This window comes from Ochotona curzoniae, unplaced genomic scaffold (assembly GCF_017591425.1).
Source record: "Ochotona curzoniae isolate NIBS_2020 unplaced genomic scaffold, NIBS_Ocur_1.0 contig_1, whole genome shotgun sequence".
Classification (NCBI taxonomy): Eukaryota; Metazoa; Chordata; class Mammalia; order Lagomorpha; family Ochotonidae; genus Ochotona; species Ochotona curzoniae.
The window spans coordinates 29,203,576-29,217,332 of record NW_024464918.1 but is presented as its reverse complement, the minus strand read 5'-3'; the positions used below and the strand labels follow the sequence as shown (position 1 = coordinate 29,217,332).

The 13,757-nt window shown below is 46.7% G+C and overlaps 1 protein-coding gene across 1 annotated transcript in view; it reads right to left on the bottom strand.

Annotated features, from left to right (window-relative positions):
• Window positions 1-13,757, bottom strand: part of LOC121153657 (synuclein alpha interacting protein) — a 60,743-nt gene that overhangs the window by 31,533 nt on the left and 15,453 nt on the right. Inside the window, exons 3-4 of the mRNA XM_040976336.1 lie at window positions 3,828-4,699; window positions 2,243-2,422 (exon numbers count right to left, since the gene is read on the bottom strand). Of these exons, the coding sequence (XP_040832270.1) occupies window positions 2,243-2,422; window positions 3,828-4,699 (1,052 nt within the window). The remainder of the gene's footprint in view (window positions 1-2,242; window positions 2,423-3,827; window positions 4,700-13,757) is intronic.

Here is a 13,757-nt window from a genome sequence, read left to right as displayed (position 1 = left end):
AGTGGTGGCAAGGCTCTCGGCAAGGCATTTAATGAAATGAAACATCACCATTAAGTTCCTGGTGCTGAATGGACCGGGGCAGGAAATGTTTCGACAGTCTGTGGTGTTTGCTCTAAAATACTGAGATTCACTACTTTCATACACTCTAGATTAAATAAGGGATGACAAGAACGCTTCCATTTCCTACACCATGGCTCAGAAATGAAACACAGGGGCTGGTGGTGTGGTCTAACGTGTTAGTCCACCGCCTGCAATGTTGGCATTCCAGATGGACTCCGCTTGAAGTCTTGGCTGCTCCATTTCCTATCCAGCTCCCTGCCTCGTGATCCTGGGAAGACAGTGGAAGATGACCCAACCCCCGTGGCGCTGCTACTCATGTAGGAAACCCCAGGGAGCACCTGGCTTTTGGCTTTGGCCTGGCACAGCTTCAGCTGTTATGACCATTCAGCTGTTATGACCATACTGGGTGGAAGATAATCTTCTACAAAAGGCCTGAGATCCCAGATCTGTACACATTTTTGAGACTTTCAAGTTTGATGTGAGTTTTCTATTCCAAACTAAAGCCAACCCAAAACTGCTGTGCAAGCCTGCATACTGACTATATGATGCAGATTCTATGTGTTAAATTACAGACTGACTTAAAGATTAGTACAGACAGACATCGCAGGACATGCCAACACTGAGGGTCGGCTCTGTGAACGCCATTTCTTTTGTACCTTTCCACCTAGAGTTGTTTAATCTATGAAAATAAGCACTGTGGCATATACATTTAAAATTTTCTTTACCCAACTGTATATTTAGGAGATAAGTAATGTATCACTGACCATGAAAAATGAGAACTGTAGTTTATAAACACTACAGCTTCCAAGTAAATTTCAACTTTCGCTTACATCCTAAAAGTATTCATCAGTGTCACACGCCCAGTGATGGGTCCTCCCGACAGACAGGTGTCTATCTCCCTGTATGTGTGCCTTAGCCACCAGGCTGTGCACTCCTTAACAGGAGGGACTGTGCTGCGTTGGCATCGCCAGGATCTGAGCAGTCCTGGTGCAGCACTGAGTAGTACCTGGTGCTTGGAACCCATGATTTGGCTCAGTGACACTGAACTTTTGATTTGGTTTCTTGTGCGTCATGAGGCCTGCCAGGAGCACAGCTCTTCATCTGACAACCAAAGGAAAATAATGCCTGCCAAAGTCACCACCTTCCTATTCTGCAAAAAAATTAGCTTCTATATTATTTTGAAAGTCATAGCTCACCACTGAGCAACAATCTTTAAAAAAGAAACTTTTTAAAACTGTATAGAATTTTACCAACTGGAAAACAAACTAAAAGCAAAACAAAAGATATATTAGGTTCAGATGGCAACTGACTTTTTTCAAAAGTAACATGGTCTTTTTTTTTCCCCATGAATTCGTAAGTAGAATTATTTCACTAGTGAGTTCCAGTCAGTATCAATGTAATCCCATTTATAAAAATTATGATATGCAGCTTATAGAGGACACGACTATTATGTAATGTGGAGTACTGCTGCAGAAGCACCAGCTGTATTCTATTTCCCTGAATGTCACTTCTGGCTTGTGAATAAAGATGGCTGAACTCTGCAATGATTTGCCAAAGATCTTCAAAGTAATCCTAGTTAAATCATTAACCTTCCCGTGACGCGTAAGGTTTCACAGAGGCACTGGTTCCAGCGCTGTGAACTATAGTGCCCCATGCTTTTGTGCATTTAGTTTTTCAGTTTTAACTCTATCTTGGCACCAATCTGTGCAGTTTCTGTAGACATACCATACTTTGCAAGAGCTAAATAAAACTGCAGCAGTGAAACCTGAAACGTGGAACAATGGGTACTGTGGAAGGTGAAATTGCCAAGGGCATCTCTCAAACCTGACTTTCGGAGCTGTTGAGATTCCCAGTGTGCCAGCAACTCCTTCCAGCCCTCCTTTACACCTCCCTGTGCTCAGCATGCTCACACCAGGAAGAAAAGCGAACTGTCCTCTGATGGATCCAGGTGTGGCTGGGGGCAGAGAGCTCCCACAGCCACACCAGACCACCCTCCACCTCTTTCTTGGCTGATCTGCATGCTGCCTTCACTGGACTGTAGCCTGGAACATGATCTCAGAACCTCCGAGCACCAGCATGGAACTGCCCCACATTCACTTGCTGCAGGCTGGATGGACACATTCCTCTCCCTTCCGACCCAGAGGCTCCCAAGGACTCTAAGGAAAAGGCAGTGCCCGCTCACCTTGATGGCCAGGCCAGCAGGAGTCAGCTTGCCTGCATTGCGCTCGTTGAGGCCGTCTTCCCCCATCAGGGAGGTGAGGTGCTGCAGGCACTCAGCATGCCCCTGTGAGGCGGCGATGTGCAGCAGGTTGTTCCCATTCTCGTCATGAATCTTGTCCAGGTTGTCTGCTGCAAGGTGTGGCTATGCAGAGTAAGGTGAGAGAGCTAAGTCAGGAGGCAGAACAAGATGCCAAGATGTGGTGGATACAGGGCAGAACAAACGAGCTGTGTAGGCAGTGTGGAAAACCAGCCAGTCAGAGCTGTTTGCTGGGACTCTCGGTGATGACACGTTTTAGGTCATGAGGTCCCAGGAGACAGCTATTCATGTGAGCCTGGCACCAGTGCAGGGCCAATGAGCTATGAGGCTACTGGCTGGCTGTGCCAACAATCGCAATGACATTTTCTGGCAGGTTCCTCGTCTGTCTCCTTGAGGACTTGGGCTGTGTTGTAGGGGTGCAACAGCTTGCTTCCACCAGCTTACCTGGCCATGAATCGTAGACAACGGGCCTGGACTACAGACTCTGACACCTGCTACTACTTGTGGTCTTGGTGCGTGCCTGAGACACTATCATCTACACCGCCTCCAGGGGCTTTGGGAGGCTCGCTGGCCTTCTGCCTCCTCACTGCCAGTGAATTTAGATCCCTTGCGTGTGATGGGTGGATTGAGAGTTGTGCGAATGGAGGTGCTAGCACTTGAGAAACAGGAAAAGACATTGAGGACAGAGGAAAGCAAAGGTTCATAGAGAATTAGAGGAGATGAGCCAGGGCAATGAAAAAGACATTTTCAGGAGAAAGAAAAATTGGCAAAATTGTTCCATCATGTTGTCCTTTCACAAAACTATTTGTAATAACAGCCAGAGTATGTTCTACTTCTCTCTGTATGGCTTTATGCTAAGTAGAATCCCATGCCAAAGCACAGTGACTTCCTCGAAGGCAACTCTCAGTAGCATTAGTGTATATGCCCATGCACGCTACTACGCTATTTCAGGCTAGCTATTTGCAATCCTTCAGAAAGCTTGCTCAAGCTCCCTAGACGATCAAAGCTGGAACTAAACCAGAAAAAGTCCCTTGTGTGTGAGAGGACAGGCAAACCATGGAGTAAACCTCTATCTGCAAACACTTCTCCAACACCCCAGGCCACCTCTTCTGCACGGCAGCCAGGATCAAACACAGGAACCTCTGTTCACACGGCTGGCAGGTCCATCGTGAGTGAGGGGTTCACACTCCTCATCCCTCCCCAAAAACAGTGAGGGCATTTGGGACCACCGTACAGGCTCAATGTTGTTCTTGTATTAGATTAAAAGCCTTATTCCAGCAGAATTCATGCAAAGTTAAGATGAGAAATAATGCCCCCTCTGCAAACTGTCTTCCCATATTCATCTTTCAATTTTTTCTTTAAAAGCTCAATAAGACACACCCCCTAACTAAAGCTGCAAGATTAAGCAAGGAGCCAAAGAGATGCATCATCGTTCCATGCCTTACAAACAGAGCTGACAAGGCCAGAATCCAGGATTAGGAATGTGTCTACGATAGGAGAGGCCACTCACCAGGAGAGAGATCTGCCCTTCTCTGACGATGTTCAGGATGCTCCTGACTTTGTTCTGGTACTCCGTCCTCTCCTCAGGTCCCTGGCAGCTGGTCCAGCTCACACCATTAACTGGCTCTTCCAACTTGGTTTCTGCTGCTGAGCAGGGCAGGCGGAAGCCTCGCAGCTGGCAGTCTGACAGGGCCTTCTCGACCCTTCCGCTGGGCAGCTCTGAGAAGGCCTTGTTCACCAAGTCTCCGCTTTGGTTCTCGGGCTCGTATGTGGAGCCACACTGGACCAGAGCGGGCATGCTCTCGGGTTCCTCCGGGCCCAGCTTGTGCTGGTCGTGGACTATGGTGGGTGCTTTTCTCAAGTGAGGACTTTTCACGGGAGACAGGACACAGAAGGGCGTCATGGTGGATGGCGGGTTCTCAGCACCTCCAGCAGAACATGCTTTACTGGTGGCAAGGCCATTGAGGGTAGTGCACAAACCCAGAATTCTTTTTTCCGAGGTTGCCTTGGTGAAAGAGGCAAGCTGCTGGCTGGACTTGATGTAAGGCACATCCAGGATCTCATCCATGTCCAGGTCATAATGCTCCAGCTCGCCCAGTGAGGCGGGGGGCTCTGAGCCCTTCCCGGGCGGTCCGCCCACTCCCTCTTCAGGGCCAAGCTCCTCCGGCTGGGGGCCTGTGTCAGCATCACCTCCTTTCTGGAAGTCTACCTTCTGGTTCTTCTGGTCATCGCTCTCATTGCTCTCCAGAGTCTCTGGCTGGTGCTTCAGCGGGGAAACGCGCTTCACCGGGCGGAACTTGCTGTACACGTCGGCAATCCCTGTGGGCTTCTGTGTGTTCGTAATAAGAGTAGAGATGCCACAATTCCAGCCAGAGCTAGAAACTGGTCATGCAGGGGTTAAAAGGGGACACTGTTAAATCAGAAGGCCAAACACCTCTTGACCAAGCATGCCCAGTCTATTCAACTCAAGTTCAGAATCAGCCCCAGGGTACAGGTATGCCTTTGAGGACACACACAACCAGCAATTCACATTGAGCACTGGAAGACCATGAATGGTTAACAGAAAGCTGTGATGTGATGACTCAAAGCACAGGTGGGCACATGTGGCACAGTGGCTTAAGATTGCCACGGTCAAACGCAGCTTCTCTGCTTCCGATCTGGGCTCCTGCTCACGCGTCTGGGCATATAACAGATAGTAGCTGAAGTATGTGAGGCCCTCCAACTCACACCGGTGACCTAGACAGAGTTCTTGGCTCGTGGCTTCGGCCTAGTGTGCACCCGGCAGGTGCTGGCATTTGGAGATTTCTCCGTCACTCTGATTTTCAAACAATTAGATCTTTACAGGTTGATCAGTAGTGGTAGTAATAGTGAGAGAGAACAACTGAAGAAAACAAGCCTGTGCAGAGAGTCAGGCTTACTCCCTGGATAGATCACACTGGCTCCTGGCTCCACACTGGAAGGTGGGATTAAAGGACAGGACTCTGTATTAATACAAACTAATTTAGGGAGAAAGGAGGCTCCACACTCATGTGCACATTCCTAGAACAGCAGCGTGGTCAGCCATTGTGCAGGGGGTTTCCTTGTCATTCATTTTGGAGCATGGCTGAGCAACATAATGCATTCCCATCTCCTCATGCAGCCTCCTCTTTAAGATTCAGTGCTATTCTCCACTGTTGGGAATGCTGGGAGCCACCAGCAGAAGAACCACCAGGGAGAATGGGGCAGGTAGTGTGGTTTTGGTTTTTTCTCTTTGCTTTGCTGAGTGTAGCAGAGATGTGTGTTGTCTGCATTAAGTGAGTAAGTAAGCCTGGCTGAGCTGAAGTGGGAAGTGAGACAGACACACATGGAAGTGAAACCACACCACCTCTCCCAGTCAGTGGCATCTCCTCTCCTCAGCCATAGGATAGTACTTCCTCCAGGAACCACTTCTCTGCTCTACTGCCAGGTGACCCAGGACCCTCAGAGGCCACTGCTCTGTGGGCTTCTACTCCATGCTTCCTGTGTACCGTCTCCTCCCTGGCACGCCCTGAACTATGGCCCTTCTTGTTTGTCCCTCCCTGCTCCCTGAAATGGCAGCAGGTGCGAAGTGTTTGCCCCAACACATGTGCAGGTGGGTGGTGTCTGCTCTGGAGCACAACCAAAGACTGAAAGAACCCAACGCGAGTGTGTCGTCAGGTCTGTAACTTCTGCCACAGTCAAAGAGAAGAGTGACAGATCTGCGGGGTCAAAGTGCTTGTTATGAAGGCTCCTTCACCTCAGACCACTCACCACTCTTCCCTACCAGGGACGTGTGCTAAGGACGAAGAAGAGCTCTGAGATCGAGGGAAGCGGGTGAGTTTTGGAACCTGAAAGTTGTGTTTCTGCCAGTGAGTTCTTTGTCCCACATGGACAACAGTTTGGCCTGGGGTTCCAGAGGAGCTGCACCATGGGAGCAGATGTAAAATCTTTCTGGAATGAGCATTTCAGAGTCTAAGGAGGAAGTACTGTGAGCTGTGGAGTGAGGTTAGGATTCTCTCCAGTAAGCAGAGTATAACACCGTGCTTTGGTAGGAAGCCAGGAACCTAGATGGTGGCAGAACCGGCCCCTCTTCCCCTCCGTGGGCTCTCACTTCCAGTTTTACCCAGACAACCAACAAATGCTACTATACAAATTTGGATCTCATTTCCTACAGAACTCAAAACCTGTGAAAAAGTCACAAAGAGCATCCTTCTGGTGGATTCACACCTTGATTGGACAAGGGACAAAAGTCCTGGTCATAAATTCAGAGTAATAAAGTACAAGGTAAAATTTCCAAAGTTATTTATACAATGCAACTAAGAAAAGGGAAAAACAACTAATTGCCGTTGTCCCCATACAAGTTTAAAAGTCTCCTAACTTTTTAAAGTTCTTTTCTCACTAAAGATGTGAAGCTATGAAATATTAAGGTCTGCCAGAAGTTTCCACCACGTTTTTCTTTTGCTGTTCAAGAACAAATGGTGACTTACTTACTGCAAACAGGAGTGAGAGGGAGAGAGAAGAAGGAAGAACATAGAATTTTTCAGGCTCAAGTACGTCTTTTATTGTACTCATCAGCTTTCTGAAAAACTTTAAATTATAGGTTAAAAAATGTGTTATATTTAGGATGTTTGAAACACATACTTATTAGGTATGGTATTTGCTAATATCTTGCCAACTACCTTGATTTCTTCAGAACTTCAAGAAAATGCGCATCTCAGAGTGTAATAAAAACAACATAAAGATACACAATTTCATGGGCCAATACAATGAGTGCATTGTACCAACCAATGTATTTATATACCCTACCAGGTCATGGGTTCAAAGGGTTCATAGTCTTTTATGTTGGCTTTATTTACATGTGGAATTTTTTCCAAGTGATACAGAGCAATGGATACCATATGTTTCCCAGCTGTTCCTGTTCTGACAGGAGCCATTAAGAACGCTCTATGGAGATGAATTCTGTCTGAGTCTGAGCAAAAACACTTCTCTCTACAGAAGGGTCTAGAAACTAAAGAGGGAACATCAACGTTTAGGCTTGTTGCCCTATCCTTACTCAAACCCATGACTCTTTCAGGCTGAGGGTAGAATCTAGGCTTTCTAGTCTGCATATTAACTGCCAAGAAAAAAAAATTCCAGCTACGATAAATGAATTATTGGATGGCCTCTAACTTATTGCTCTATCATATACTTGGATGAGAAGAAGGGCAATTTTAAGCCAAATGCAAGACATTTGATTAATTTATTTTTCTGGATATATGAGCTGGATGGATAGATAATTTAAGCACAACACTAAAAAAGACACAGACTCACCACACTTTTGCTTCCAATTTTTAAGTCTACCCAGAATTCCACTTACACTCTTACTCAGCTCCAATGCCATAATAAATGTCTTAACTAACAAGGAAAAAAAGTTCAGACTAAGCATGGTTATTAAGAAGACTTAAATTGTGAAAAACACTCTTCACATGTGAACAAAATTTAAATTGCCAAAAGGTTTAATCTATTTTAGACTTTTATAATCTCCATGATAATGGAGATTTCATGTAATTTTTCTCCCTTAAAGTAGCCAGCAAATTGCCTTACAAATGTAAATTCTTGTCTGAATGACTTTTTGGTTGGATGAGTTCAATTTGTTGAATGTTTTGTAACATCCTACAGAAACAAACCATGCCTAATGTACCTGAAATCTGCCTGCTACTGATTGTCACAAATCCTCTGAAGTGCCCAGTAGGTAAATGGGCACGGACTTGATGCTGATTCATGGACCAGAAGTTATCTTGTTGAATCGTGCTGACATTTATAACACCTCTGGCTTTTGGGAAGGCGTTTCCACGACACGCTAAGCATGCACAATAAGCCAGCCACTGATTTATTCAACAGCCATTTACCAAGGTCCTGAGATGGGCAAGGATCTGTGACCGGCATATTCCTAAGCAGGGCCTTATCTCTCTTCACCTTTGCTGGTCATCCTGTCCCCCTCTCAGCCAACACACACACACACACACACTCTCACACACTCTCTCTCTCTCTCTCTCTCTCTCTCCTCCTCTCTCTCTCTCCCCCTTTCTCTTTCTCTCTTTTCCCCCTCCCTCTCTCCCTCCCACCTTCGCCTTCAGTCTTCTGTAGATTTTTTGTGCTTTGGCCTGGATTATACATGACCGTTTATGCAGCCTCCCAAGCAATTTATCTCTAAGACATTACTGACCCTTCTCTTTCCTTGACCTCTGGCCCACATCCCTCAAGCACTAAGCCCTGCTGTGGCTTTATTTCAAATCCTCTTAAATCTTGGGCCATTTTCTTCAGCCTCAGTGCATCGCCTGGGCCACACTGGGATCCTCTCTTACAGCCTTGCAGAATTTTCCCTGCGTCTCATAAGTTATTGCTTGGACATTTTGCAAGGGACCCTGGTTCTCTATTTACCACAGTCACAAAGCTTCCTGTTAAAAAAAGCATATTTAAAAGATGTTTCAGAAAGATATGTTAAGTAACACCACAAGGACACTTCAAAAAGTTCATGGACAAAAAATGGAAGAAAAAGGTGCTTTGGTGCAAAGGCTGTTAAGGTTTATGCAAACTGTTTTCATTATGCAAATTTTGAATGAACTTTTTGGAGACTCTTTGGGTATGTGGTGTACAAATAAAGCAAAAACAACCTAGGTAGGCCTTGCACAGAACACATGCTGCAACAGCTGCACTGTTAAGTGAACTTTGCATACCACGCTTTTCTTCCACCATTCCTGCCCTTGCCTGCTTCTCCTTGTCCTACAATGTCTCCTCTTTCTTCTCCATCTACTCTCTTGATCTTGCACAGCACTGTACTTCACTTCCCAGCACTCCTTCAAGCTCCCAGGGAACAGCTACTCCTGGCTTATCAGTCCTTCAGCATTACCTGCACCTGACTACAGACAGCTGGGCCATTTTCAAGTTCTGCGGTAACAATTCTCACAGGCAGCTACCCCACCTTCTCCTCCGAGAGTTCCTCAGGGAGAACACTGTCTGAAACCTACTTGACAACCAGATCTTTGTCTAACACAGCAGCTCAAAGATACCGGGGCTCAGTGTCTAAATCTTTCAGTGAATGAATGAGTACACTAGAAGGGAGAAGAGTGAGGGAGCGAGGAAGGACCATACCAGACTAGAGATGCCAAGTACAGTCGACAAGCACACGCCTTATTGTGAGTAAACTGCATGCCTCAGTGCTGATATTCCATAAAGACAGTGTTAGTAAGCTGCTGAAGATGACCCCAAGTGTTAAACAGATACATTTCCTTTGGTAAGTTCCATGCCTCGGTCTCCCAATCTGTAAAAGGAAGGGGTTAGGCAACCAATGGCGAAGACTGGATCCACCCCACCCCACTTCTCTGGCCATATGGAATATCCACAAATAACAGGGCTCTTTGTTCCGAGTGATGCACCATGAAACACTGTAATTCCTCACAAATTTATCCTGATGAGGCCATGCTGACTGCTGACACGAGCGGCTTGGGTTCTGAGGCCTGATAAATTAGTATTTTCTGAGGGAGATAATGGACAGTTTGCTCTTGTCATGGTGGACCCGTTTTTTAAGACCAAACATCAATGCTGGCTCTTAAAATGCCTAATTTTTTAACTTGTAAATAAGGAGTTACATTTTCCTATTAGATGAGAAAGAAAGGGGTATGTTTGGATAGCAAGACACTGCTGCTTCCCTGCTGTTGTCCCAAGTCAGGTAAGCTCTATTTCCCACAAGAAACACGTGGTCAGCTTTAGCTGCAGTCACCCCGAGGTCTCCATACCAGGCACTCCATTCCAGTTTCCAGGACTTCACACCCTGCTCTCCACCAGTTCATCTCCTGGGTGCCATTGGAGCACCAGTGCTGGAGTCATGGGCTTTCTTAATCCCATGAAAACTGCAGTCTGTGGTAGAGCCCCCTCATTGCAACCCCCCAGGTTCCACAAGAGGTGAGGACAGGTGGTCTGTGCCATCTTACAATAACAGCAAGAAGGGAGTGAGGTCTAACTGATGGCCATCTTGGTTCTCTGTGCTGTCCTTTGAGGTCAGGCTGCACCCTGGGCCATGACAGGGCTGAGGTCCCTCTGGACCAGCAGAGCTGTATCAGGGAACTGTGCAGAGACAAGCAAAGAGATGTAAAAGGAACACATGCTCTTGAGTGGCCCAGTCCACAGGCTGGCCTGCTCATTCCTTTTACCAGTGCCATAACCCCTTATCGAGGGTACTGTGAGGCTACAGGGAAAATACAGAGGGCTTTATTCAAATATCAGTCAACGATCCATGTTAGGTCTGCCAAAATATTATGGGTAAGATTCACTGATTTGCACCAGAAGCTTCTCTTTTAGTGGCTATTGATGTCAAGCAGCTGGCTCTGAGCACATAAAATCACTGACATATTGCTATATGCTACTATAAGCAACAAGGCCTGTCACACACCCAGCACCTGGTGTCACTGAGACACTCAAGTCCGGCCAACCTCCATCAAAAAACTGCTCCTTCACCAAAGAAGAGCATTCTTTCCTGAAGACGCATTCAATATCTTGACAACTTTTGAACTTTGAGTTTTTAGGAGTACAGTTTCCACAAGACAGAAGCTGGTGAGTCTGAAGCAAGTACTTGGTCTCAGAATTACTCTCCCATCTCCAAAGCATGTTCACTTTCAGTCTGGCACTGGCCAAACCACGCAAGTGGACTGAAGGCTGTGCTCACTCCAGATCCACTTACTGAACCTCCTTTCCTTCTATGTAACTCTGGAGCTGCAGGGCCAGTGGAGGGGCTCACGGGCAAGCTGTGTAGCAGCAGGGCTGTGCTAGCTGGGAGACCTGGCTGATTCTGGTGCTGCAGGCATCACTTTGCAGCTCTCACTGCAGGTGGCGCTGTCTTACAGTGTAGGCTACCAGCAAGGACAAAGAACAGGGAGACTTGCTCCTTGGTGAGAGAGATCGAGTTGGAGGCCCACAGAACAAGGAGTGGGAGGCAGGAAAATCCTTGCCTTTTACTCCCCAGATTGCTCCAATGCACAGCTCCTAAAATGCTGCTTTCATTTTTGAATATGTGTGTGGGGGGGGCGGCCGACATTATAAAAGACAAAGAGGAAAGGGGACGTGTCTTTAGGGTATAAGAATGCACACTACTCTCTCTTCTCTTTTGCTGCAGGTTCACTGAATTCTCTTTTCCATAAGGAATACGGTGAGGATTCTGTGAAACCAGTCTGCTTTAGAGAGGACTGCCCTGGAAGTTCTCGAGGGGAGAGGAGCCGGAAGCAGAGGTGCTGGCCTGCGGCCCTGGCTTCCTCTTGGCAGCCACATCTGCCCCTACAGGCTCCTGCCCTGGCTGAGCTCTGTCCTGGCTGCAGAGAAGCCGTGCAGGTGCAGCAGAACAAAGCTAAGCCGGGACAAGCACACGGGACTTCTTCCCCTGCCAGGGAATGGAGGCTCCCGTGCCTCTGCCTATGCCTCATGGGCATCATAACGAATGATGACACAGAGACAAAGTATATTTCCAGAATTCTGCCAAACGTGCTCTTTCTCTTTTTAAAAAATGGTTTCTTTTCAGGCTTTCCTTTCAGCCCTTTGGTATTTATTGATTTTTTTATTTTTGAGACACAGGGGGTGGGGGAGGGAGAAGAGTGTGGAGAGAGAGAGCACACGCACTCACTAAATGTGCACAATGGCAGGGTGGGCAGAGCAGAAGTCAGGAGCCAGGAACTCAATTCACACCTGCAGGGTGGAAGGTAGGCCCACCCCTTACACCGACACCTGCTACCTCCCAGCATATGAGCCAGCAGGCTGAGTCTCAAATCCAGACACCCTCATCTGGGTGTGGATGTCACAGTGGTAACTAATTTTTTTTTTTTTAATTGGAAAGTCAAGATATACAGAGAGGAGGAAAGACAAACAGGAAGATCATCCGTCCACTGATTCACTCCCCAGGTGGCTGCAACGGCTGGAGCTGAGCTGATCCAAAGCCGGGAGTATGGAGCCTCTTCCGGTCTCCCACACGGGCGCAGCGTCCCAAGGTTTGGGCCATGCTCAACTGCTTTCCCAGGCCACAAGCAGGGAGCTGGATGGGAAGTGGGGCTTCCGGGATTAGAACAGGCGCCCATGTGGGATCCTGGTGCATGCAATGCAAGAACTTTAGCTGCTAGGCTATCAAGCCAGGCCCCACAAGTGGTAACTTAATTGCTATGCACAATGCCCACCCAAAAGTGGTATCCCACTTGGAATTCTTCTAAAATCTTCCATTTAATACAAGGGGATCTTGAAAAATACAGGAATTACATATTATGAAAAAAACTTCTATGAATGTTAAATGTTTCTGCAACAACATAAACTCATCTTTTCTTTATTTGACTGTGTGTGAGAGAGAGAGGAAAGAGAGAGCAAGCAAGAGAGAGACAGCTATCCCATGTGCTGTTTGATTCCTTAAGAGCCTGCAGTGGCTGCACCAGACCAAAGCAGGAAGCCAGGAGACACAGCCTGGGCTCTCTGTGTTGCCTGCAGGGACCTGACCGCTTGAGCCGTCATTGGTACCTCCTAGGCTGCACATCAATAGGAAGCTGGAACTGGTAGCAGAGCTGGAATCAGAACCAGGTACTCGGATGCGGGATGTGGGTGCCTCAGGCTCTGAGCAAAGGACTGCCCGTAAATACATACCTTAGCTCAATTTTCTATGAACTTTTCATGGTCCCCTTATATATTGTAGTCTGTATTTCTCAGCACAAAGTGAACATATGAGTGTATCAGAGATTTTTTTTTTTCAATAACTCTGGAGGGCAGATGGGAAGTTCTTACATGTTTTCATTTGAAAATAAATGAGAACTCAGGGAATTTTAGGTGTCATGTGGAAAATGACATTGCATGCTCACTGCCCAGAAAGGACTAAAGTTCCCAGACTCCAGCTTTCTATCTAGGACACAGAGGGCCACTTCATCAAACTCATATTATTCTCTCTACAGGCAACTCACATTTTTTCTATTTGGGTCATACTCCGGCAATGGAATCCCAGAAACCAGTGGCAAAAACCACTCATATTCACTTTAAATTTACTAGAATCTAAATCCAAAACTGTGTTCTCAGCCTTAATTTTGGTAGCCAGTTGTATGAAGTTTGTGTTGGTGAGGACAAATGACTTTTGATAATAACTTAAGAACAGTTCAGTGAGGAATTTGCCTACTCTACATTATCTTTCACAGCACTTTCACCCAAAGATCCCTTCAGCTGGTGGTGTCCCTCCTCTTCAAGTGCAAGCAGGAGTTCCAGGAGTAAAATACAGCATGTGTGTACATGTTAACATGGTGTGTTCTTATAAGATCCATTCATTGAACAGACTCAAGCTCAATGTCCTCCTGTCTGTAGGGGAAAGTAAAACAGACACAATCCCACCCATACAACCACGCAAGTGCACATGTAAGTACAAATACAAAAGGAGATCAGCACGGCCCTGTGACAG